Below are 27,786 nucleotides of genomic sequence, written 5' to 3'. Positions count from 1 at the left end.
AGGACCGTGACGCACCTGAGATGCCAGAACAGAAAGTGTCCTATCCTCCTGTTGGACAAAGCCCTCTCCAGCAGGAAAGTGGTTAGGTCACAGTCGAGATAGGACTCATACTTCAAGACCTGGACCAGCTGGATTAAATACTGTAGGAGTTCATCATCACTGTGTACAGAGAAAATGTTCCATAAATGAAAACGCTGTAAAACACAAAGTGTGTGATGCTCCATAGATATGAGCAAAAACATGAACATAAAGACGTGTGTGTACCTGAGCTTCCTGAGACATCTGATTGTGAAAGAACGGACTGCTGGGTCAGGAAAACTGTAATCTAAGAGCTCCAAGGCGTGGATGGCAGGGAGGTCCGGCCAGTTCCTCAGTAAACTCACCATCTGAGGGGAAGCAAATGACCATTTTCCACCTCGATAAGAACAATCTGAACTCTCGTGTTCGATGACACATTGAACTTTTTTCATCTCTTCTTTTCCTTTGAAAACAGTTTCAAGAGCTTTACAGGTTGCTGAATATATCGATCAGAAACTACTTGACTATTATTAGATTAACTGTTTAGATCATTTATCAAGTCGAAAGATTTGCTAGTTTTAGCTTCTCCATTGTGTAGATGCACTGCTTTTCTTTGCTTGATACCATTGTTGATCAAATATTTTTGGGTTTTGGACTGTTGGTTGGACAAAATAAGCAATTTCCGTCTGTCACCTTGAGACAGTAGCAGTGTGGTGCTACCACCAGCCTAGTTTTGGTCTGTAAAGACGCTAAGAACTCGACATTTCTCATGACTTTTACTTCAGTGTCAACATGATGATCACATTTTTGGTTCACAATGAAATATCTGAAGAACTACTGAATCATCAGGTCATTTTTATTTGTTTTTTATTTGTCCTGAATACCATTATTATTCAAAGCTTCAGCTGGGGATGAGGAGCGCCGCAAGTTATTATAGATTTACCATACTTTGCAATGAATTAATATTATTATTTGCTATTAGAATAAAATTAACCATAGTGGGGATCTTCTTTTCAAAAATTCTCAATTTATACCTGAACTACGTCCTCACGCTTGTTCCATTTGGTGATGAGGAGCAGCTTGGACAGACTTTCATGGTAACGGTCACGGACTTCTGTGCGAAGCTTCCACAAGAGCTCCTTCTCGTCCTCAAAAAACTCAGTGTAGTTTTTGTTGTCCATGATTTCTTTTAGTTTCATGTACTACAAAGAGCAAAACAACCCAAAAACATACTCATAAAAATGTTGTCAGGAGGAAACAGCTGCTGCTTTTAACTTAAACCGTGAAAGAAATGTAAAACGTGAGAAGCAGAAAGTCTTACCTCTTCTTTAGTGGCAATAGTCACATCACCATTCTTCTCCATGTCACATATCTGAAAGTGATGAGGATTTATTGACTTACACAAATCCAAATTTCAGTGAAATTTCACTTCAGATTCTCTACTTGCACAATGTAGAGTCACATATGTTTTACGAACCACATCTGTTTGCTTCCTGTCAGCTTTATAGTAACATTACTCTTCCAACCTCAGTGATTACTTTGCTTCATCCTTAAGTTCGTTACTTCACTTTTCACAGTTATCCTTGTGCATATTGTTAAAAGTATTTACCAATCAAATCACATCAGTGTCTTAGATAACTGTTACTGACATTAGCTAGCCACTCAGTGTAGCACCAACCTTAGTCTGATTTTCACAGCTTGGCTAACGTTAACATTAGGTCACTATGGCTATTTTTTAAATTTGGTGCTTGGATATAAATATCTGACTTCCAACGCTGACTTCCTTTGACAGCTCAGACCAAAAATCATTACAGATTTCATCCACGTCTCAAAGTGTGCGTCCTCTCATTATTCTTCATCGATCTGTAGCAACCAGCTCTTACCGAGACTTCCCCTGAAAGCTTAATTCGAAACTGTTCACACAGAAAAATATGAGCATAACGTCACATGGAAAATTAAAACTGAAAGCCACAAAGACTAATATGTCAGTGCTCATGTGTACTCTGTCCATGGTAGGTATTAGCTGACGTTAATGGAACACTGTTGGCAAATTTAGTTATTTTAAAATTAGCTGAAAATACACAATTTAAACCTCTTATCCAGCAATGAAGTCAGAGCTGAGGTTAAAACATTAGCTGAGGTGTGAAAATCATCAACATTGTTCCTACAGCTGTTTGGAGAAGTTAGCCTTCAAGGCTTTCTGTCAGAGAGCCCTTCTTGGTTAGGTTAGAGGATTAAAATAGCAAGATTTCTGCCAGAAAAGGCTTCCTGGCAGAAAGCACTCAAGGCAAAATCTGCCATGTGCTGGTGCTACACTGAGTGGCTCGCTAACATTGCTAATGGTTGAGGGGTTTATCAAGATTATCCAAAAAATGAACAATAGATGTGCAAAGCTGAATGTTAAGTGAAGTAATTTCCGGCCGCTACAAGAAACTACTGAATATTCTGTGGACATTGGAGGCCGCAGCAGAGTTTCCACTATAATAACCACAATATATAACGTAAAATACAAAATTATCTAAATAAAATTGTCCTCATGCTTCTTTTAAGATGGTTTAGGTCATACTCACTATAATTTTACCTGGTAAAATATGAGCTCAGGCTTATTCCATCTGATTTCACAAAGAATCCAACCCAATTCCAGGCATTAAGAATAACTGTATAGAAATAGCTGATCTTCTCGCTGATGGTCTTGTTTGCTTATGCAATTAACGGAGACTGGTTCATAACTCTTTGTAGTAGCTTTAAGGATGAAAAACTGCTTAATGTTACTGTATAGTTGACAGGAAGTAATCAGACGTGCAGTTTGTAAAACAGATATATGTCACACTACGTTGTGTGAATACAGAATAAACCCTTTTGGGAATAAGTACCTTGTCAAGTCGAGGGTAATAGAGAGGATGTGGCCGTATATTGGGGAAGCAAATGAGAAGCCCAGCAGCGCTGTCCACATTGGGGTTCTTCTCGACTGTTCCCATTGGGTTCAACAGGTCGCCTTTGTCATCTGTGATAAAAAATGTCATATATAAACTGTGCCATTTTGGACATGCTTTAATTCACTCAGTGAGTATATATCCAGCTTCAGTCACACTCGAATCTATAAAACGTTCAGTGAGTGTTAAATTTATTGCTCTCCCAAACTGCAGATTAAGACAATCTCATTAAACACTACAACCAAAGTGAACAATCATGTAAGCCTTAGTTTACAGCCATGTTTTTGACACCAGCAAATACTAATTTCCACATCTTAAAAAGGATATCTGCATCAGTGCATCAGGAAACATATGATGAGTGAAAATGTGGGGTATTGATGGCGCCACATGTCACTTTGGGTATTCCAGCCCTTACTGTGTGCTGCCAGGCGCTGCGGAGGAGGAGGCTGTAAATGTGTGAGGTGTTTTTGAAGAGGAGGAGATGTAAGAGGAGGCTGTAAGTACCAGGAACAGATGGCCAAGTGGACAAGAGGAACTCCCCGGTCTTTAGCTGGTCCTTGTAGTCAAACACCATGGTGTTCACCCAGGCTATCGGACAGTCCTGAAGAGAGGGACAGGGAGGGAAAGGTTTGTTGATTCACTTTGAACACCATCTGCAAGCAGTAAAATCATGCCAAATGCAAGCGGAAGAGGGACAAACACTGCTCTCATTTTCAGTCCAAGTTATATTGAGGATTGATCCGTTGCAATTTTGTTTTCTATCAAAATTTAATTTAAATTTAAATTTTAAAATAATTTGTGATATATAAAACAAGAATCTACATGTATTTTAGCAACTGTCTGCTCTTTTTAAGCTGTCAAAAAAAATCATTTTTGCAGCATCCAAAAAACATATCGAAGTTCTCTTAAAGATTAAGCATTCTCACTAATTAATCTAAAATGTATTTCATTATTAAATCTCTCTTGCATGCCATCTGTTTTATTTTAGATGCCATTTTGAATTCAAATCAAATAACATCATGTTAAATAACAAAATGAGAAGTGAAAGGATTTGCAGCTGCTACTCAGCATGTACACGACGATGTGGGTATATCTGTGAGGTCTCAAGTGTTAGAAGATAAAGCAGTGAAAACAGAAATAAGATCCAGACGGACCTCAGCAGAAACATAACTTATTTTGAATACATTTAGGCTGAATGTAGCCGGCTAAAAAAAGAGGCGATGCAAGTAAACAAGAGTGGCTAAAATAGTCCAACTTCCGTCTGTCTTTCTGGTGTCTGTCTGCAGGACTTCTCTTCCGGGCAAAAGAAGAGAGAAGTGGTTCAGAAAGCAGAAGTGGCCTCGATGCCCAGAAACCCACCTGGGTAACATGTTTAGGAGGGCGGCCCAAATATGCTGCCTAAAGCTGCAGAGAAAAAGCGGAATTTGCTGTTGTTCACTGTACTTATCAGTTTACAGTGCGTGGGCGTGTGAAGGCACTTTCAATATAGCCTCTCAGGGTAGTACTATTGCTCATGTAACTTCCTGCATAGAACAGGTGGAGAGGGGTAAAACCTTGAATTAAATTTGCCTCTGGTGGCATATCCTTTCTCAAATTCATAAATGTAATTGAGACTGTAAATAACAATAATCTTTAATTATTTATTAATTTCATTTTTTTAATGAATCACTTCAATGAATTGTTAGAAAAAGTATTTAAAATATCATGATTATAAAGATTCTTTTGTTCAACCAACAGTGCAAAAAGAATTTCAATTTGCAATGAATTACAATTCTGTTCTATATAAAACAGAGGAAAGCTGTAAATCCACACATTTGAGAAACAGGACCATCAAATGTTTGGCCTTCTTGTTTGATAAATGGTGCCTAATTCATGATCATTGCAAATCAATTTTCTGCCAATCCATTAATCAATTTTACAAAACAAATGACATGACATCACTTTCTGCACTGATGTTCTGTAACTTGTAATAACTTGCCACAAGGTTTCATTCTTTTCATTCATTCATTCATTGTCTGTAACTGATTATCCTTGAAGGGTCGCGGGGGGGTTGGAGCCGATCCCTGCTGACCACCGTGCCGCCCCAGGTTTCATTCTTTGTCCATTATAATTCATAGAAATGATACTGTAGGTCTATTCAATTACTTTTTTAGGAGGTTCAGATTTGAAAACGGTTAACTCCTAACAACGAGACATTTACATTCCCTAAGTCTGACAAGTAATATTAGGAATTCAACTGTGTAACACAATGCACCTTTTTTCTCCGCAATTCACCTTTGTAATCTTAAATTAGAAGTAGTATGTTGTTTTAACAACACAGTGTTGCATTTAACATCTTTTTTCATTCAGTCTGACTCTTGTAAATTCTCTGTGTCTAAGCAGCCTGAGTTAAAACCTATTAAATTAGTAAGTGTGCTTCACAACAGACATAACCGATGAATAGACTAATTAGGCCACTAATAAAATTGTGATTGAAACAATAATAATCGAATCATAATAATCTATACAATACCAACACCCATAAATTTAGAATGTTGTTTATTTAAATAAAATTATACACTATTTTACATATTTAAAAATGATCCAAAGGCTGCATTTAGCCCACGGGCTGCCAGTTGAATAAGTCTGTTACACTATTTCAACACAAAGGTACCCAAGTTATGCTGATGACACATTTGTGTTTGTTAAGTTTACAATCTGCATATTTGCATCTACATATTTTACAAAAAAGTGCTGCATGTAATTTTGAAGAATTCTGCAGCTGTGGACCAGCAGCATCACAGTAAAACAAAAAATAAAGAACGGGGTTAGCTACTCTACACTGTTGAGGAGTTTATATGTGTATGTATGTGCACGTGTGTATATATATATTTGTTCTGTTTTATTTATTTATTTAATTTTTTTTATTGCTTTAAATGGTATAGCTGTTTTATGTCTTTTAATCTGTTCTTGTATTTTATTTCTGTACAGCACTTTGGTCCACTGTGGTTGTTGTGGTTGTGCTTTACAAATAAAGTTGGATTGGATTTATTTACATTTTGTATGCATGTCTCATGTTTAATTAACATTATGAATACATATTTCTTAGTGATTTAACACACAAGTGGAGTGAGTGGGCTCTTTTTTTTTTTTTTTTTTTGCTCTGGTTGTGTCACTGGAACCTGAAACTTTGTTTCCAGCTTTGATCTGAACAAAGGGTCACTTGATGAGTCTTTAAAGCACTGGTGCTGTGCTGATGAACTTTTGAACCATGTTATGAACACTGCAGGGATGATACTATGCTGTTTTCTTTTTAATTATGTGTTTATTTGTTTTAGTTGTATTTGTTAATTTTTGATTAAACATTTAGTCGATCAAAGACAAATTAACTGACAACTATTTTGATTGCTGATTAATCATTTCAGTCATTTTCCAAACAAAAGTGTCAAATATTTGTTGATTCCACCTATTTAAATGTGAGGATTTGCTTCTTGTCTTTGTTATTTATGATAATAAATCACTTTGAGTGCTGCATGGGAAATAGCATGGGAGCATTTTCCACATTTGAAGGAAAAGGGTGGTCACAATTAATATTGACTTGCTTTAGATTTTTCTTCTGTTCTCTCACTTTGCATTTTATAAATTGATAAAAAATAAACAATTACATTTTTATATTTTTGAAAGCATTCTTACTTTACAGCATTTCTTCACACCGGCCTAAAACCTTTACACAATACTGTACATATGTATATAGTATATACAGTAGTGGAGGATTGCTTTGCTGTCCTCAGTGGTGGCCTTTAAGATGAGGAGTAAATTAAAAAGGTAAAACGCTCAGTAGGCGGAAGTGTTGTAAATACGGATGGCGACTGTACAGATTAAATTAGAATTCCTTGAAAAAGTTTGCCAATTCCTTCCTTCCTTGGTGCGATGTACAGATAAAAGAACTGAAGCGGATGAAATGTTAACCGCAGCGTTGCCACTGAATACACTTGCACAACCAGACACAGCAGCAAAAAAAAAAAAAACACCCACACAACACACACTGACTGCGCACACTACACACTGGAGAGGAAACAGATCTGTTTGTGCTTGCTAACAAATTCACACCCACCAGCCCTAACACTTGCCTGCTCACTCACAAGTGGTACACTAAGGCCTGAAAACGCCATGATGGACTCACCGCTTTCTTATTCTTCTTCTTGGTGCCTCGCGGCTTCTTGGCTTTCTCAATGACAGCGTAGAGAGCGAAGCACAGGCGGCTCATGCGAGGCAGGTCAGCAACGTTTATGTCAAACTCTAGCTTTTGATCCCACAGTGGCTCAGAACACACTGTCACCTCCGAGCTCGTCACCACTTTGCAGAGCAGCTCGCTGCCATGGAACAGACCGGCCTGCACAACGAGCTGGACGGGGAAACACACATGCACAGTAGTGATTAGTAGAGGCGTAACGATCCACAGATCTGAGTCGATATATCGATTTAATGATAAACGATACAATATCATCGATCCAAAGTGAAAACATCGATCCATGTCATCGTCTTTACAGTCTGTGTAAAGCAATAATTATTATGTGTCCTGAGTTTGTTACATCACAGACAAATGCGTTATTAACCATTTAGTCATATTTGAGTATTTTTTTAAAAAGTATATAAAAAAAAATAGGTTTCAATAATGTAATATTGTAATTCGTGGGTTGGTTCTTGGTAGAGGTCTTCTCATAACTGGCACTGCTAATGCAAAATCCTAATGTAGCCTACTCTAGATTATATAGAAGCAGTTTCACACTACATGCTTGAGCAGCACGTATGCGTGGCATTACCTGTTGGTTTTTGACTCTTGCCTATTTTTCCCATGTGACGCGTGTGGTTTTGTCAAAAATACACAGTGAAAATGATCTATTAGCAGTCATGCTGACTTTATTAAAGCAACATGATGACTTTCTCTGCAGTTTCAGTGTCTATATCTGTAGCATATGTCACAGACATGAAAAAAATCGGGTGAAGGCGAGTGAACGTTCTTCTCTTTCCCTCTCGCCCTCCCTCCTTCCCACTCCCTCCTCGTCTTTCTGAACGAGGGTGAAAATCACTGATTGCCTTGTGTTTTCGGCTCTTTTCTTCTCTTCAAAACTCTCCAAGAAAAACATGATTAGGATATTTACTCCCCTCCACAGCAGTGTGGAATCATTTTGAATTTTGGAGAAAAAAAACAATGCTTTTTTAGATTAAATACTCACTTGACAGTTTTTTAAGCTGAAAAATTGTGCATGCAGGCTGAAATTCAACTGTGGTTTTCTGTTGGGAAATGTAGTGACTTAAACAGGAGGTAAGTAAGAAAAAGTATAAATAATACATGTAATTTTTTAAGCTATGAGTCCCTTGGCCACTATGCTAATTTATGTAAAATGCCATAGGCTTAGAACCACTTGTTTTGTCAATGAACCTTGAACCAATGAACAGTTATTATTGAGCCAAATTGTATACTTTCGTTAAATGTTCTTGTGTGTAATAACACATTAAGATATCTGTAATAATGACTGTTAAAAGTATAGGTAATAAGGCCTTTATAAGATGATTATTAACATTCATATGTGTTAATTGACAGTTGAAAAGACAGCGTAAGAACATTCATAAAGACATGAGTTTCTTAATAATAACTGCTTTACAAACATATTTATTGGGTTTAACTAACTTACCTATGCCACTGCTAACTTTACCAAGTGTTTCTTGTTGCTTTATTAAGATTTCTACACACTTTATTATGCATTATTTTTCAGCAGCTAATGTGCACTTATTAACAGTTAAGGATGCATTTCGCGACCACTGCATCAAAAGTGTGAACATCCTTATTAAGGTTAATAAATCTTTATTAACAGTTAAGTATACGCTCTGTGGCTAAATAAAGGATTCATTAACAGTAACGTACATTGCTCACTCTTAAGATTTGGTAGCCACAACATGCATAGTTAGCTGCTAATAAATGTATAATAAAATATGTAGAAATCATAATAAAGTAACAATGAAAACTATAAATTTAACTATGACATAACAGGTAAGTTGTTAAACTCAATAAATGTATCTTACAATCTAATAATTAAATGTGTTTATCATGGTATTACTCACACTTATTATTACTTACACTACAGTCTTATTAACACACATTAATGTTATAGGCATCTTATAGGGCAGATTGTGTCATAGACTGTGTAAAGAATCAACATAATATTGTATGATGAGTTACACCACTAATGATTACATGCAGGCATGACATGTGGTTTGGAAAGTGAACAGTTTTAGCACTTGTGTGAGGGAGATTGTTTGTGGAAATTTACAGACTTCACGAGATGATTCAGAGTTTCCTGTGTCACTCAGGCTATGAGTCAGAGGGTCTACACATTCATAATGTAAGCAGGTGGCGATGCCTTTCAATGCTATGCAGAGTCGAAAGTCAAAAATGATAAACAACCACCGGAGTCAAAATTCAATATTGTAGGACCATTAAGCTTCTGCCTTTTGGCAAATCCAGATCATCTGAATCTATATTTACAGAATATATGAGTGGCTATTCCCCCCCAGGCTGTGTTTTCAGACCTTCGCCTGCCAACTGCAGACATGACTGATAATAATGTGACAGGACAAATTTGCCATCAGTCATGATGTGCTCTGAGGCAGCAGCCGGAAGTGCACTTACACTTAATAACCCATCTAAAGAGTAATATAGTTAGTTATGAAACAAACACAGACACACATTAACAGAGTTCCTGATTTGTGTTCTCAGGCTTTTCTTGTCTTTTCTTTCCTTTTTTTTTTTCTTTTATGTTTGTCTAAAATTTCAAAAACGACATTAAAACAAAACAAGGAAGAACTGAATATGCCTCCTTGCTGGATATTTCTACATTCTTTTGGCAGTCATTTACAGGGAAACGTTTTAGATTTAACGAACACTATTTCAAAAAATTTCGACATGGGTTAGAGCCTGTCTGCAATAGTAACACCATGCATGCATCGCCTTCAAAAAAAGAAGTGCATTGAAAGCGAGAGAGGGAGAGACAGCATGAAGTCTGTCTTTTTTCTTAGAATCTAGGCCTCAGAATGAGACGTAAAAATCAGATAGGCCCTCCCCACTTCCTGTTTTGAAGTTTTAACCAACCGCCTTGATGAATTATGGGAAACGTGTGGTCTGGACCATGTGACCCCCTGTCATTTACATGTCAACCCCGCCGTTCGTACAACTGAAATTGAGATATTGGTAAACAAGTGAATGCCACACTTCATTGAGCAGCAAAGTGAGAGAAAAACCCACACATAACCACACCGACCTTCATTCCTTCGTCTGCGTTGACTCGGCTGCCCTGCATCAGGTGAATGTAGAACAGCTCATTGATGGACCACAGAGACGAGGTATTCTGCTGTAGGGAGGAGAGAGAACAGAGGAAATTTAATTTTTCCTTCAGTTTTTTTTACATTAAAATGGCATTCATGCCATTCATGCCAAAGCCATTGCCAAGTCTCAAGTCATGAAACTGTTGCTACAATTTCCTGTTTGGCAACATGTCAGAAGATAGAAACACAACAACGTACACTTTGAAAAGAAAAGTTTAAAAAAGGGAACAAACTTTGCAACTGGAAGAAACAAGACAAAAAAGATCTCCAGGGTACTTTGATTAAGTCTGATAAACAAGTAATTTTATTGCACTTTACAGTTAACGTTTCTATTTTTGCGTGAATTGCTTTGGAGAAAAGCTTAAAGGGATAGTAGATGGCGGCTGGCAGACCCCCAGTTTGGAGAAGCAGTGGGAGTACTGGTGTAGGAAGCTGAGCAATCTACCGCTGTGGACAGGGTCAGCAACAAAACATTTTTTAGAAAAAGGCCCAACTAAAAAAATCATTATCAGTATAAGTGTACGCTCCATTTACAATATTTTCAGTGCTTTACCTTGCTGTCAGACAGTCTTTTCCAAAACCATATTTAGTTTATATAACAGCGGTTTCCCTTTGGAAAAGTCTGTCTGAAAGCTAAACTGATACTGATTTTTTTAAGCTGCTAAAATACCTGTTCACAGCAGTACATTGCCTAGTTTCATTCACTTCCTACTCTTTGTTTCTCCAAACTGGGAACACGCTGACTGTTATCTACTGTAGGTTATGCGCTGCATATCGGTAACTACCTCATACAAAACCACTTCAAAAAATCTGAACTTTCCCTTTAAAAACACATACTAAAATTCATTCTGCGGGTGCTACTTCAATTCTGAAGTAGGTAAAACTACAAGACAAACTACAGTAAATTCAAGAAAATGTGTAAATTATCAACATTGTGTTGCAGAGCATGTTTCAAGTGTGTCAAAGTCCGCAGTCTAGTTGAGCAACTGCTGCGCTGTGTAGAGAGACAGAAAGAGTGCTGCTCTGTTAATGAAAGACGACGTCCGTCCGCTGACCTCTTACCTTCTTCAGGGGCAGCGGAGGAGGTCTGGACAAGGAGCGACTTTTGTAAACCTGGCTGCACATTCTGCCCTGCTCCTCCTGATATTTGCTGATGGTGGAGTGGTGCACCATGGTTAGATGAGGGTTTTGGCTATTTCTCAAACATGAGAAAATGTACTGCGAAAAAACAAAAAACACAGAGACGGACAACAGAAGGGGACAGAAGATTTTTTGTTTACTGGTACATTCATCAGTCAGTTCACCCACAGATATTTCCCAGTGTTCTGATAGCGCTGGTTAACTCCTGCAGGCTGTTCATTTGCTGTAGGTTAATGCAGCCCAAATCTCATTATGTGTGGATGGATGCAGTTCCTTTCTGCAGGGCTGCTAGACAGATATGAGTCACCCCTGCAGGTAGCTGGAGTTTCAAAATCAACACTGGGGTCTCCTGCCACCAAAACCTTGACTCACCCCACTCCTGATCTGACAATCATTTTAACTATTATGGGTCACTCGCACAGGCAGAGCACAGACAAAAAAAAAAAAAAAACATCCAGAGAAAATAACAGCTCCAGAGCCTATAGGTAGTAAAGGAGTATTTTTAACACTTTTAGATCACCATGTCGTACTATGCACATATTTAAGAATATACATCAAAAAGACTTTCTGAACTATTTGCATTCACATATCAAAATCCAATCATGTTTTGATCCTGTAAAACAAATAGGATGTTTGCTCACATAAGCTTGAATTTCAACAAATATCATGACATCCACCCATCAATCAATCATCAACTTTTCGCAGCAAAGAGGTGAGATTCAAAACACAGACACTCTTATTCTTCAGTGTTATGTTCCGCCTGCCTATCGGGTTTCACTTGGAAATACATCACAATACGGAATCTATCTCCTCTCTAAATGCCATTACATCTGTGCGAAAAAAGCTCTGGAAATGTATCTAAATTAAGTCCAATTAATCGATTGCCAATCGATTGTATTCACCCGCTTACTATGACACACCTAGAAGTCATGAAGTCACAAATGACTTAAGGTTAAATACACCTGATTCAAACACTGGTTTTTGGAGAAAGACTACAGCACATACTGAAGTTAAAGGGTGATTTTTAAAGGAGAAATATGTAAGATCTGACTGTTCAAAAATAAGTACTGCAGTCCAAATACAGAGCCGGAGCCAAATATAGTATATTAAATAGCTTTATTCTCTATTTAATATACAGTCCGTAGTTAAAGTGAGTTTTTTCCATTGTTGTCGGAGAAGTCAGTATTTCAATTTAGCATATTTCCTTAATCTCTGATGACATTTTATGGTCACGGCCATGACTGAGAACAGTATGAATATTGCATATTTGTCTTGAAAACAAATCTACTGTAGAATTATCAAAAAAAATACCAATCGGGGAGGACACAAGAAATTTTTCAGCACACTGAAAGTTCTTCAATTAGGTCAATAACAAAAGAGATGATATGATATAAAATTTGTGCCCTCAGAAACTGTAGCCAGTAATGAAGGAACGGCAGCTCATCAAGTTGCACCTCTTTGTGATAAAAACAAGTTGTAACACTCCAAACTCTTACATGCAGAGTTTCACTCTTATTAGAGCTTCATGCACATCATCTTGGCATTTGGAAAGATCCAAAATTACCAGTTATGGTTGCTAAACTTTAATTGGGTAATCACTGTTGGGGGGTTTAGGTTTAGTAAGCGGTCAACTGCTTTGCGAGTCACAAAATGACTGTTGGAAAACATTGCACACACATGGCATCTCAACTGATTTTTGCCTTGGGGCACGTGGGAACCACTGAAACAAAGAAGATTTTATCATCTGAACCAGAATTAAGCTTTTTGCTTGTCATAATACTCACTGTTTGGCATAATCAAAACCAGACCATGAGTCAGCAAAAACACATTATCACGATTCATAACCATGAAGCATCATGTTGCATGAATATTTCTCTGCAAATTTCATGGAGGAAAACCGCCTTGAGAAAAGTCTTTATAGGAACAACTCCAAATATAAAGAAAAAGCTACACATGATTTGCTGGAAAACAATGTCCGAATGTCCAAATCCAGAATCTGTGGTAGGGTTTGTAAATTTCTTTTTGTTTAACTGCCTCATGCAACTTCCTTCCATAGAAAGAACTGGCCAGACTGAAGCATCCAAATGTGCAAAAGCTGACACAGATGCATTATTCATACAAACCCAAGGCTTTAAATTACTGTCAAAGGTGCCTCCTAACTACACTGCGTCTCTCAACTCTACATTTCTAATATGAAAAACATCAATAAATGTTAACAAGGCAGCCGTGCTTCCTCTCAAAGACACTTCTGTTACAATCACTCACTTTGAACTGGCACAGGGGGTGTTTCCCATAGATGAACTCCCATCTCCCGTTGACCTGCAGAATGTAGTCCTCAGGCTCCTGTCGCACTGAGCGAAAGACGGTGGCCTTCTTCTTCAGGGCGCTCCTCATCAGAGCCACTGGGGGGTCCTGAGGGTCCTGCTGCAGCATGAAGCTCTCCTGTGAGAGCCACAAACAATTTAATGCCAAGAAAGGTGTCTGATTTACACAAAAAGTGTAGCTTTCATGTGTGGATTTTGCTCGTGAGTGTTGTTTTGAAGGTGCTGTTTGTGGTGTGGGAGGGGGATTTCCAAAGGTGCTCAACATTTACTTCATCCTCCAACACAAATTGGAACCACAGTTTTTCCAATCAGAGCTGTTGTGTTCTGTCTGCTGCCCCATCATACCATAACTTTTAATTTGTTTAGCCCTTACAACTTTTACAAAAATGACTCAGAAAAACTACAACAGCAGGTCGACTCACATCACTGGCTTCAAATTTGACGTTGATGAAAATCTTCTTGGTGTTTTTTGACTTTGCGCTCCCACACTCCGGCGGAGAGCAGCATGGCTCCAGGTCACACGGGAAGCTGTACTCCATCCACTGCTGCCATGGCAACGTCTGCCGCTCCTGAGCCTTCTCTTCGCAAAATGTGCGCATCTTAGTCCGAAACTCATCCACCTCGTGGTTCTTCTGGGCCTCAAACTCATGCAGACCTGAAAAATGAATAGGATTAGTGTCAAAAAGGAGCATGAAAACTATACAACATTTGCTGATCTACCTGAGAGTCTGATATGTTTTTATTAACTGTAAACTCAAAGAAGAGTAAAACTAAAACTACTACTTTTTTAACTGACTAAACTGAAGCCAAGAGAGGAAGGCAAAAATAGCCTATGAATATATTATGAAGTCAAAAACTCTACTAACTGCAGTCAAGAACATTAGCATTAGTTAGCCTACCTGTGCCCCAGTTTCAGTTTTAGCTACATTAGCCCATAGCTAGCTTTGCCAACCTGGACGTCATGAACATAAAAGCAATTGAAGATAAAACTTTGATTTTTTGAATTCCTTGTTTTTCATTTTGATGCAAAATATGTAAATTATACCACTACGGCATGAGGAATCAATTGTAAATAATAACAAAAGATGTTATTTGCATGTGAAGTTGTGTGGGGATCATGGGAGTTGTTTCCTTCATTGTTAAATAAACCACCGTGGCAGATGAAAATCTATCTGACATGACTCAGGCAGAAATCATGTTCACTGGCAAAGTAATGTATAAAGTTTTTGTTATGTTTAGTCATTTTTCCACACTTCCATCCTCATTCTCTGACGTACCTGATGTAACCTGTGTCCTCCCAGAAGTTATAGCAAGTAGAAGTTTGTAAGAAACGCACCGATACGTAGAATAAATTACGTATTTCTCTGAGTTTGAACATTGATGGAAACATTTGGGATAATGTGAGCAGATAACTCAACCAAATTATAAAAAAAGGTCTGGTATTTTTTGATACTGTAATGCAGAAATGTTACATATTATAGCTTTAAGTGTTAGTTTGCTAACTTTGCAGCCATTTGGTTCTGCCCATGGAGGTTGTATTTCAGCCAGTGGGCTCATTTCTTTCTCCAGAGCAGCTCTAACCTAGTCTAGTCCCAGACCTGTAAATCACTGTCATATTACTTTTCATGCATTCCAATAGCGCTGCTGTTGTGCTTGTTGCAATGCCTGTTTCCCCGGGTGGAAAAATAACCAAACCAGTGAGTTTTGTGAGCCAGAGCCCGAAAATGTTGGCAGAAAAAATCATGTCAAGGAAAGTTGACTTGAAGTCAAAGGAAAAATTGATGAGATTAGTGCCGCTATACAGTTTGTTATAAGTTGACTTAGAGCAATATAAATTCAAATTCAATTAAAACAACATATTTCTTCCTAAACGCTAAACTAATGTCATTCAACTCATATACAGTCCATTTTGTTTATGTATATATGTGTGTGTGTGTGTGTGTGTGTGTGTGTGTGTGTGTGTGTGTGTGTGTGTGTTTTCACTCGTATATGTATTGTATATTTCATTAATGTGTGTTTATTGTAGGCGTCAAATATTCAATTTGTAATGCTTTCTATCTAGTATGTCTCACTTCTATACATTTTGGTGTTTTGCCACTGTTGCTCATTGCTGTTTTTGTTACATGTTACAGGCCTTTGAGGCAAACTGATAGACTTTGACTTAACCTGACTTCATCAATGTGAAAAGCATTAACTGCTCTTAGCAACCACTACCGAAGCTTCCTTGTTATCTGATGCCATGATGATGAAATATCCGTCAATGGGATGGAACGTCAGTCACTACAAACTGGTTAGCGAAAAACACAAAACTGCTAACAGGAACACAGTGCAGGCTCAATAATGAAGTGAAATAAAATGGTGATTCACTTTGAAATTGACATTTCTTTTCACTTCAATATTTTAATCAATTGTTCCATTTGTGTGGCCGAAGAAATAAGAGATGTGTCCAGCTCTGCCTCTGAGAATCATCATGACAAAAGCAGCTCAGCTGTATCAGGGAAAGGTGCTGCTGACCTTTGCCAATTAACAGGCTGATTTGGGTGTTGGTGAGTTTCTCCACTCGGTCGCCTTCCCTCGCCACCAGCCTCAGCACGCACATGAAGGGCCGCACATCGTTTATGCGCCTCGATTCGTCCTCCAGCTCTTCCCTCTCTGCTGTCTGGTTGATGCAGGTGAAGACGTACGCGTCGGGATCACCCAGTGCACTGAACAGGGCCTCGCTTCTGGCGTTTTTCCAAACCATCTGAAACAGGAGACAAAAGCAATGCGTGAGACTCAGAGCGCAGCGTTTATGACCTCAAGTGTACAGCATGTTCTCTGTGTATGGTCGTGTTGTATACACCTCAACAACTGCCATGATTTCTATTTTATAAAGCAAGAAAAAACTGCTCATGTTGAAGAATAACATGTTCGCCACCTCTCTGATTTCTCTAATGTGCTGCAGTGACAACCTATTGTGCAAAAAATGGCCCCGCAGTTTTTGAACATTTTCTAAAATTCCTTGTGAATTACCCCGATTGGAAAGACATTTAATCTCTTAATCATCTTAACAGCTTCCAAGAGTATCATTACTTAACACAGCTAAATCAAACAGCCTGAAGTGGCAGAACTGTTGGCATAGAAACTGGCACATTCACATTTAACAGCAGATCTGCTTCAGCACAGAGCTGCTTGTGTGTACCAAGGAGGAAAGAAATCTGCAGCTCCTTCATGAACAGACGCATCAAAACTTCAAGATGAACCAAAAGCACAAGCGAGTATTGTTCAGATTGTGTGATGTTTTAATTAGTTTAATGTCTGAAGGTAATATCAAGTCAATTTGCTTAAAAGCGTATTGAGTAAATATTGTAAATAACAACAGTGTTTGTGGTCATCAGAGCTGCGGCGTTGTGCTGCAGTCAATCAAACACAATCTTTTAGAAATACAGTGTTATCTCTTTCCGATACATTGCAACCTGTGTTGCCAGGCTGGGCGATATATTGATGTTATGTCAGTGTAGTCACTTTATGCACATTATTGATGATAATTTATAAAAAATATCATTGTGTTAATATTTTGTGAAAGCAATAATCGTCCCTACAATATTGTCAAAATATCAATAAATATCTATGTTCATATTGTCCAGTCCTGATCTAAAACAGTACGTATTATTCTATAATATCATCATATGTTAGCACTATTTGAAAAAAAAGGGTTGCAAATTTTTTCCTTGACCAGTTATTGAAAATGCCAACAATCGATTAATATATTAGTCATTAATAATTAATAATATACAAAACACACATTTCTTCCCCTCATTTTATTTTTTTCTTTATTTTCTTTTTTTTTCTCTTTTTAAGTTTCCTTATTCAACACATGGCTCGGCCAGACAAAACAATTACTGCCATTTCTAGACTACTGATTAATTATCAATTAATACATTATTATTAAGTTAAATTCTTAACAGTGATTAATTGATTAATAATCATTAAAGGAGCATTATGGAGCATTTGTTCATGCAAAAGCTAGTACAGGAAACTAAGTGGAGCCATGAATGAATGAGTGAATTTTATTTAACATACAATCTTTGATTGAAGCAAGTTGCCCCCCAGACTAGGGGAAGCTCTGCAGGCTGCAGGATCTGTGCAGGAGCGCAGGTCATGCGCAACATTGGAAACTGACAAAAACAAGAACAAGCAACAACAAGTCCTACACTGTTGGTTGATCAGCTGTTTATAACTATCTATTGTCTGTCAATTCAAAGTTAAGCCCGTTATTCTGAAAACAAAAGCACACTGCTCTGAAAATACACACACTGGAGTTTGAATTAAGTGACTGCCTGCCTTACCATCAACAAACTGCTCAATTAAACTGTTAAAAATATCTGCAGCCTCTAAAAGATTGTTCATGATTTCTTACTACTCATAAACAGACACTAACTCATTTGGCGAACATTAAGTATTTATTTGAATTCTGACAAACATGAAACGGGCAAACTAAAACAGTTATTTTGGGCCAGAATAGAAATTTCGAAGGGGAACCCTGCGGCTGAGTATTTCAACTTAACATGTATTTTTGTCTCTGATGTGAAATTATGGTGAATTTATGATTTATTTAGAGTGTTTAATTTTAGAGAAAATGTGAGTACTGAGATACATATATTGTGGCATGGCCTAAAAATATTGAGATATTATTTATAAGCCAAATCGCACAGCCCCACTGTGAGGCCATTATACGTCATATATCAGTCGTAAAAAAATATTCTGTCACGGTTCCCCTGATCTCCAAATGTTGATGTGAGGGGACGTACTTTTTTGATGCTTTTGATGGTGTCATTGCGAGACACGGGGAATTTGAGGAAGATCCCAGTAGGCAGCAGGAAGTCCATCATGATCCCCTGGTCCCCCTCCTTCTCCCATTCCTCCTGCATCCCATACTTCCCCGGGGGCATGGTGACGGCCTCTCATTTACCGTCAGCTCCTCTGCTGCTCACCGGAACAAACACACACACAGGAAACACACAACCAGGGTTAATATGTCCACTATTAACATCATCATGTGTTACTGTACATGTCCGTGTCCTGCTGTAACACCCAACCCTGAATGATTTATCTTCCTAAGGCTGTTCATTGGAATCAGTAAGCAGCAACATACAGTGACAATGACTGACTGAAAACAGCAGCCTGTAGTTTACAGCTGCAATGATTAGAAGATTAATCAATTAGTCAATTGAGAGAAAATTAGATGATTAGAAGAATAGATGATTATCTTGAATTGATTAATAATTTCAGTCAGCTTTCAAGGAAAAAAAATTATAGTTTCAGCTTCTTAAATGTGAGGATTTTCCGCTTTGTCATTTATGATAGCACATTAACAAGCCTTTGGTTTTGGACTGTTGTTAGGACAAAAGAAGCAATTTAAAGACATCACTTTGGGCTCTGGGAAATTTTGATGAGCATTTTTTCACAATTTAGACACTAAATAATTACTTGATTAATTGTGATAATAATCTGCAAAAGTATCCATAATCATAATAATAATCATTAGTTAGCCCCACTGCTGTCGTAGGGCCTTGTTTGCATTAAGATGCCTTACTTCACCTCCTCAGTGCTGTTGAATGTGTGCATAATAACATTTATGTGTAAGATATGTAACGATGAACTCATGCATCTTTTCAGTGTGATTTTGGTGTGCTTGCTTTCAGTTTATAGTTTGCACTTAATTCTTGCATCTCCACCCTAACAGACTGAATACTGTGTCAGAAAGAAGCGCTCAGGGGTCAAATGAGGTGAAGACACACTAAAAAGAAAGTTAAATCTACTGAATCACACACACCACAAAAATACATTTTATTTGGAAATTTGAGGCCCCTTTTCCTGCAAATCTATTCAACTGACTGTGCAAACACTGTATTTTCAGCGTTATCTTCAGTAGTTTGCCATAAAGTAATTCTACACTATTGATTTTAGTAAGAGGAAACTTGTGCTGTGTGAGCAGCTCTGTCTGCCAGATGTAGTGTATCCTACCAAGGCTACATATAAAAATAGATTTGAATGAATTTGAACACCCACGGCGTGCATATAGTGACATAACGCGCTATAAAGGAGAAACATCTTTAAAATCTGCAGTGGGGAGGGAAACAAGAGGTGCACATGCAGCAACAGTCTGATATAAAACGTGAAATCCAGGCTGTCTGACTAAAACTTGTACACATAGGAGATCAGAGAGAAAGGCTCGCCAACCTGTTAGCGCATGCAGACACTTGCCTGTGAGCTCTACAAGCCGGTCACCTCGTCATGCTTCTTATTCCTGCGAAGATGGAGGCTGGAACATCACGGTGACATGACTCGCTCAGTCTCGCCGATTTGTCCCCTGAAGTGAGGAGCTGCTGCGGTGTAAATAAATCCGGCTCAGACGGACGAAGCGCTCATGTCAAAGTGTTCAAGTGTTTCCCTGCTGCGTCGATCAACTGCGCTGTCATTCATGCGGAGATGTTGTTGCACTGACCGGACCCACTGACTGACTGACTGACTGAGCGGCTGCGCTCTGCTGCCTCCTCACACACACACACACACACACACACACACACACACACACACACACACACGCACACACGCACGCAGCAACACAACAGCTCCCCAGGCGCCAAGGGACTGTCCACCAAAACTTTACTTCGCGTGAAGTGAAAGTAACAATTTTGTTTTTAACTTCCGCCCTCAATCCCTCCTAAATGCCTGCATGATGGTGGTGTTGAGTGTTTTTATGAGCTTAAACAATCAGACTGGGTTGCATCAACAAAGGTTATTTTAATCTAAGATAAATTCTAATCAGAGTTTAGCAAAACTAGGTTTAAAATGAGTAAATCGAGAAAATTAAGATGGGTTTTGTCGCACATTTAAAATACAATCTTTAGTGATGCACATTAAAGAGATTTTAATCAATATGGAGATGCTTACCCAGATTTAAATAAACAAATAAGTAAATACATTTCAGTGCTAAATCCATCTAAAAGAGGCAGCCATTTAAAGATAAAACCTCCTCAAGTGTAAAGTTCATTCTGGATCAGAATTTAAAATGGAGTTTAAAGTTTTGGTGCAACAGAATTAAATTTAATATAGGTTTAGAGTAATCATTAAACTTATGTTTTAAGAGAAGTTTAAATTTAATCTTTCTAAGTTTGGTCCAATATAAAGTTAAACCATGATTCATTTGTTTTTAAAAATCAATCCTTGTTGGCGCAAATCCGCCTTAGTCAAGTAATGAATAAGTTCACTGACAGAAAATAAATCAGCAACTATTTTGATCATTTTTCAGTGTTTTTTTCTTTTTTTAAGAATTTTCTTGCTTTTACTAAAATTTTCTTCAAAAAGTTTTTTATTTGCTCATCTATTCATCACAAAGTTTAACAAAGCAAGCAGACAACTCATATTTGTTGCTTTTATATGACAGTCAACAGGGGTGGATTTGGTCATTTTGATGCTTAAGGCAAAGACAGGCATGGGGGTCCTCCACATCGCTTGTTCTCCCCCATTTTTAATCCTTGAGTAAATAATAAGCCATAAAAATAAACTGTAATTAATGGCAGTGTGTGGAGGATGAATTGAGGAGTCTCACCACCTCCAGAATGAAAATAGTCAGGGTGTGCAGCAGTGGATACTTCTGTATCTCTTGAGGTTGGTGATGTTGTACTGGAGTGCATTATACTGAAAGGTGATTCTAATACTCTGTGTACAGTTACTGACACAATTAGTGTTTGTGAGCATCCCACAAAATGGACTAAGGAAACAAAAGGAAAAAGATGAGAATGTTCTTGTAGAAGAATATGCAAAGCTGAAAGCATGTAATAAAAAAGTAAATTTAACCCAGCTATAACAAATATGCGCAAATAAAATCAATCAGAGAAATCTGCTGTGAACCCGACTTTAGACAAAGTCATGAAGAAATGTGAAAATATCACTGTGACATCAAGAAACAAGGAAAATATTGACAGGAGTCAACAAAAACTGAGTTTCAATAAAACGATATAGCTAATGTTAATACAGGAAACAGAATTATGTTAATGTTTGGCTAGCTAGCCACAAAGTTGCAACAGTTAACGCTGAAGTGATACTTTGTAACAAGTTGCCCATCGCTCAATGGGTTTTCTCTGTCCTGAAAAAAATCCTCTTGGTATGTCCTCCTCTTCTTTAATCACCATAAATTCAATCGTCTCCATAAGATTCTGGTACACGTCCCTTAAAATTTTCTTAGGAAAATGGTCACTATAAGGACCTTCTACCAACACATAAGTGAATACTCAAGTAGCTGAGGGCAAACACTCAGAGATCAAAAGGTTTTCCCTTACAACATCCTCAGGAAATCCTTACGCTGACTTTATGCAACTCATTTTTGCCTATAGGGGATCCTTGGATGAAAAACTAAGGGAAACCTTAGCCTAAGTGGTTTTATGCAGCCGGGCATTGGCCCTCTCATGTATGCACACAAGCTGGACAAAGTATTAGAAACACCTCTCAATATAATGCAATCTAGTTCACTGAAAAGAACCTCAAAAATAGACCTGTAGTTAGGTGAAGTGTGGGCTACCTAATGAAGTGGTCAGTGAATGTATGAGTAGAAGTATCACAACATAAAAAATATTTACAAGTGAAAGGACTCGATGTAGAGAAGTGGTCCCTATGAGTGTTAACGTATATTTTTTTAAATAATTATGACAGCAGTGATATATTAATGTGTAAGTGGCATTTTACGGTTGCACTTGCTCTAGTGAAGTTAATTTTTATCTATTTTATAGACAAACAGATCAAATGTTTTGAATGTAAAATGTTTATCTGTAAATCATAGCTGACAAATAGATGTAGTGGAGTGAAAAGTGCAATATTTCCCTTTCAAATGTAGCTGATGGAACAAAAGCATAAAGTGATATTGAATGGAAATAAGTAAAGGAATAGTACTTCAGATTTTGAGAACAGTACTTGGATAAATACCCTTTGTTAGGTTCCTTCCCTGGATTTAGACTGTTGATGGGATAAAGCAAGCGATTTAAATACGGTTCTGGGAAATTAGAATGGGCATCGCCACTTTATTGCAAATGGGAAAAAAACAGATAATTAATAAATAAAGAAAACAATTATATGTTGCAGCCCTAATCTCATTTTAATCTCTAATTAAGGACATCATCATCTTCAATTTAAAAAGCTTCACACAGTAATAAAGTGATTAAAGAGTGACAGTACTGACAGTATTCTGCATGTAAAGATAAAAGTACTGTAGGTACTTTCTTCTTTTTCTTCCCTCAACCATTGCGAGTTTCACAAGTCTAACGCGCTCTGACCCAAAATAAACCAGACGTGTCTCCTAGTTTTCAAAATTCTTGTAAGTGGGACGGAGGTTAAGTACATTTCCAGGTACGAGAGTGTAACTTTAGATATTCCAGCGCTCTGTAACGTGGCTATAAATAATAAAAGGAAGTTAAAATGTGCATATATGAACATCTTGTTACAGTGCGTTGAAGAACGTGCAACCCATCATAAAACAAAGCAAGCAGAGTTTAGAAAAGAAAATAACGCTTTTTATTATGAATTCCAAAATGTAAATATGCAAATAAATAAATATGCAAAATAAATAGATACACTGTTTTATGAACAATGAAACTGTTTGCTAAATACTAACCAATAGAAATTTGAAAATAATGAAGTGCTTTGTGAGTGAATGTCTTCAGGTGACCCCTAACATTACCCACAGTGAAATTTCATACCTGCCTTTATTTTATTATTTTTAGTTTTCAAGAGGCGGTTGTCTACATTTAAAGTAAAAGTGGGAAATCTGCCTTCCTTTTTCATGTTTCCATATGATAGCCATGTAACCTGTGACAATTTTAGTTTTGCAGCACTCAACAAACAATGTCACCACTCTCATGGAAGTGGAACATAAACCACAGTACTACTCCGGTAAAAAAAAAGGGGAAATTGAGGGGCCAGCATCAGCAGAATGAACATTAGAACTATTCTCAGCTATTTCATGCACAAAGTACAACTTTTTTTCCTGATATCACATCGCAGGTGAACAAAAACATACAAAATGTTTGTCTGCCAGTTGTTTTTATTTCAGTTTGATTTGCAGATGTTAATCCTGCACGCACACGCTGAGTTTTGGTGGTCTGAACCTCTACAAACTCTGGTTTCCTGTTGAATGATGTCTTAGAAGCCACTGTCATGAGCACATATAAGATCAGGCAGGCTCAGTTCATGTATTTTGAAAAACACAACATGTGTTTGTGTAAGTGCACTTCAGACCAGCTGGTGAAAACAGGAAGTGATTGTGCAGAAGAGAAACTTTTGGCCAGAGGTGCAGACTGAAAGTTTGAACCTGCTTCCCACCCATCGCCCCTGAAAAAAAAAAAACCCTGTCAGTAAACAAGGTACAGAGATGAACCTTCATCGCTGTTTAGTCTGACAGAAGTGCAGCTCTAATTGCTTTTGTTAGGAGTTCAAAGCCAAACACAAATATGTATGCATGGGTGTTACAGAGTTTACTTCATTTGTGCTGGGAATTAAATGAACTTCAGGTATAATAACTGTAGTAATTAAATCACTGGTAGTTACTGGAAACCAGTGGTGTTACTTTAACACAAAGCAGTACAGTCATCACCAGAATAACAAAGTTTTTCAGTGCACCTAACACCAAATATTTAAGACAGTAGATTCATGCTGACAGTGAGTGAACAACACATATTATTAGCTTGGTCATGTGATGTTCAGATGTGTGACCTGTTTACTGTCTTTAGGTTTACCCGCAGGTTTGTGTGTGTGTGTGTGGGGGGTGGGGGGTGGGGGGGGGGTTGAGAAGGGGGTCTTGACTTCCTGGTTAAGCATTGTTCTGGCCCTAACAGCCACAGCCAGACATCAAAATAGTCCAGGCTTAAAAACAAGTTTGTGCTTGGCTTTTCTGTTTTTTTTTTACTTCTTTTAAATGCACGCACTTGTTGGATTGTGCAACATGATGATGTTGTCTTTTTTTTTTTTTTATTCTCAAGAAAAAGAGATGAGATAAACTTCATCTGCACTGGAAAAAACAAAACAAAAGCAATGCTTGAAAATGAAGTCTATAGCAAAAGCAACAACAACAAAAAGATTATTAAAGTGGATGATGAAACCACAAATTGTCAAGGATTAAACAAACAATATATCATCTGTTAATTTGTGAGATTTAGATGTGAAGGTTGTAGGATTTGGTCGTTGGATGGAGCCAGACTAGCTGTTTCTGCATATTTCCAGTCTTCATGCTAATCTAAACCAGTGGTTGTCAACCTGGGGATCAGGACGCCCAAGAGGGTTGTGAGACACTTTCAGGGGGCCACCAGATGCTTTTGGAAGACACACTTAAGTTTTGTGGCAAGCAGAATGGAATGAGAGCCAGGAATTGGCTCTCATCGACATCAGCCCCTGAAAGACAATCAATACAAGGGACAAAGTATAAAAATACAGCTGCAATGTACAGCTGACCTCAAGAAATATATCAGCAGCCTCACATGTGGTTAAAACTATAAACCAGAACAAAAAAAAAATACAATTACCAACAAAAACTACAATGTTCTGAAACTAACATTCCCAATTTGTGACACAAAATTGAAAACTATTCAGTCCAGCAAGCATAATGGGAAATGATAACCTGACACGCCAGACGGTTTACCCAGAGCCATCTGGGAAGACGACCTTAGAAACTGTTTGGAAAAGGGCGGGCACTTTAAAAAACACATGGCAGGTTCAGCTAATCGGACAACTTGAAGCCTGGCAAGATGGATTCTCACGTGATCTCACCAATCCAGCTGCCTCGCAAGGTAACTGAGGCTGGGAAATGGGTAAAGTTTTTGAGAGGGTAATGGTTTTTACATTACTTTGCCTGTACGAGTGATAGAACGAATTTTAGACCTGTTTGGTGTGTTTGAATGCAACAGTGTGTGCACACAAGTTCTGATCGGAGGCACACACACAAAACCTTTTTCATTTTGGTGTTCTTGGGCCACGGTGTCATGTGTAACCAAGCAGCTATAGGCAGTTTTGCTGGTAATCACATGGAAGGTGATCAAAGGTGACATGATTTTTAGTTGATGGTTACATGTAGGGAGATTGCTGTTTGAGGATTTTAGTTACAGATTTCCTCTCATTAAGCTTCAAACGTAGCTGTCTAACTTTTGATGTCTTCAGGACGATCCCAGGGGTCTTTAAATTACATTGAGTTTGGTTTTAGGGGGAGATATTACAGCATGACAGAAGTAAAACAGTCCAAAGAAACTGTATTTGTGACAGTGACGATGCTTTCACTTACAGATGTCCTATTCTCTGGAACAAGCTGCCTGCTGACTTAAGATCCTATTCCACTAACTATTTCCACATTCAAAATCCCCTCAAAACATGTGTGTGTGTGTGTGTGTGTGTGTGTGTGTGTGTGTGTGTGTGTGTGTGTCAGTGTGAAGCACAGTAAGTTTATGTATTATGAAGTGAGCTATAGAAATATAGAAAAATGTCGTTCTGAGTGATCTGACAAAGAGGAAATGTACTGTAAAGAGAAAAAAGGATGGGACCTATGGACCTCACAGGAGTGGTTAAGGATTTATCAAGAAAACGGGTTTTCAGAATGGTTCTAAAGAAATACATTTCTTTAAAAGTTATAGCTTTAGAGAAATGAATTCCTTGTGTGTTTCAGACAGGAGTCAAAGTTCACTTTGTTTGTTTGTCTGTCTGTCCACAACATTACGGTGAAACTACTTGCCCCATTTTCATAAATCTTGGTGGAAGGGTGTGGCATCAGCCAAGGAATAACCCAATATATTTTGGAGCGGATCGAAATCACTGATACACAAATTATTACTCACATTCATTAACACTGCTAGATCAGGCAGTTCTAGTTTTCAGGTGATTATGCATTAATGAAAATACTAAATACTTATGAATATTCTATTCAGTTTCTGCCATATTCTGCCAATAGATCCCAGTAAATCTTGCACCCAGGACCTTTAAGTTTTATTAAACATTTGTGATTTATTTTGTCGTCCAGATTAATTCAGCTTTTCTAAATTCCCTTTGTGGAGGTTAAGTGGCATCATTCAGCCAGTTGATTGTTAGTCTTGGGCTTTTTCCTTTTGAGAGGGATCTGTGGTTAAGAGGCTCCTCTGAAGGTCACAGAGAACGTGAGCCTCTGACAGAACAAGAAAAAGGGGAAGCAGTGACAGTAACTGACAACTAACTCAGAATGTCAGCGCGAACAAAGCAAAAGCACAAAAACCAAAAGAGCTCAGCTAAGGGTGGAGGATAGGAAATGAGATATTTAACACAACTGGCCTGTGATGAGAGAGGAAGATAACTATTTCTGAATTTTCTACAGGAAAACAGAAGTCAGATAAAGACGTGCTTCATGTATTGGGCCATTGACAAACATTTGAATGATTTAGGTTGATTGATAAACTCATGAACAAGCAACATGGAAAGTTAGGAGAAAAAAAAAAAATAAATTCTGTTTTCTTAATGTGTAATTAAGTGATGAGTTTTTGTACTATTTTATGTCAGTGTACCTGACTGCAACAATGTGCTGATTAGAAGAGCAACAATAACAAAATGAAAAAAATTGAAAAGGGGATAAAAAGACTTATGTTATGTGATCACTTGGAACCTGCACAAAATTATTGTGTTGTTCAGTAAAAAAAATATTTTATTTGTGTTTCTATAGCAGCCAATTACAAACATTTCCAAGCTCAAAGTTTACTAAATAAACAGAAATGTGTTGAGATGCGGAGGAGGACATTTCTGGGCACAAATCTTTGTTAAAATCTGTGAGTGCACCTCTACAGTTCTGTTTACAAACAAAATAATTGTGTTATTATCTAAACCCATAGCATATCTCTTTTTTATTCGTCCTTGACAGCTTGGGCAATAATGCACTTCTGGTTGCTCCCTCGTCCACCGTGTCAAACTCAGTCCTTCATTGCTATGGCAACATTTCAGATGTCTCAACTTCCCTTAAGGCTTTGATGTAA

The 27,786-nt window shown here is 37.9% G+C and overlaps 1 protein-coding gene across 2 annotated transcripts in view; it reads right to left on the bottom strand.

The window, feature by feature from the left end:
• pik3cd (phosphatidylinositol-4,5-bisphosphate 3-kinase, catalytic subunit delta) overlaps window positions 1-20,288 on the bottom strand; it is a 29,366-nt gene extending 9,078 nt beyond the window's left edge. Inside the window, exons 1-14 of one of the 2 annotated variants that reach the window (XM_084721341.1) lie at window positions 20,000-20,288; window positions 18,568-18,742; window positions 16,292-16,520; window positions 14,200-14,432; window positions 13,719-13,895; window positions 11,376-11,531; window positions 10,250-10,339; window positions 7,114-7,335; window positions 3,456-3,552; window positions 2,892-3,022; window positions 1,340-1,390; window positions 1,053-1,220; window positions 265-386; window positions 16-159 (exon numbers count right to left, since the gene is read on the bottom strand). In XM_084721341.1, coding sequence (XP_084577467.1) covers window positions 16-159; window positions 265-386; window positions 1,053-1,220; window positions 1,340-1,390; window positions 2,892-3,022; window positions 3,456-3,552; window positions 7,114-7,335; window positions 10,250-10,339; window positions 11,376-11,531; window positions 13,719-13,895; window positions 14,200-14,432; window positions 16,292-16,520; window positions 18,568-18,708 — 1,961 coding nt within the window. In that variant the 5' untranslated portion in view covers window positions 18,709-18,742; window positions 20,000-20,288. The remainder of the gene's footprint in view (window positions 1-15; window positions 160-264; window positions 387-1,052; window positions 1,221-1,339; window positions 1,391-2,891; window positions 3,023-3,455; window positions 3,553-7,113; window positions 7,336-10,249; window positions 10,340-11,375; window positions 11,532-13,718; window positions 13,896-14,199; window positions 14,433-16,291; window positions 16,521-18,567; window positions 18,743-19,999) is intronic. The other variant, XM_084721340.1, reaches the window with a different exon arrangement.
• Between the last annotated feature and the right edge of the window lie 7,498 nt (window positions 20,289-27,786).

This window comes from Lutjanus erythropterus, chromosome 6 (assembly GCF_056507025.1).
Source record: "Lutjanus erythropterus isolate fLutEry1 chromosome 6, fLutEry1.hap2, whole genome shotgun sequence".
In the NCBI taxonomy this organism is placed as follows: Eukaryota; Metazoa; Chordata; class Actinopteri; order Lutjaniformes; family Lutjanidae; genus Lutjanus; species Lutjanus erythropterus.
Note: the sequence above shows the minus strand (reverse complement) of the source record. Positions and strands in the feature narration are given on the sequence as shown.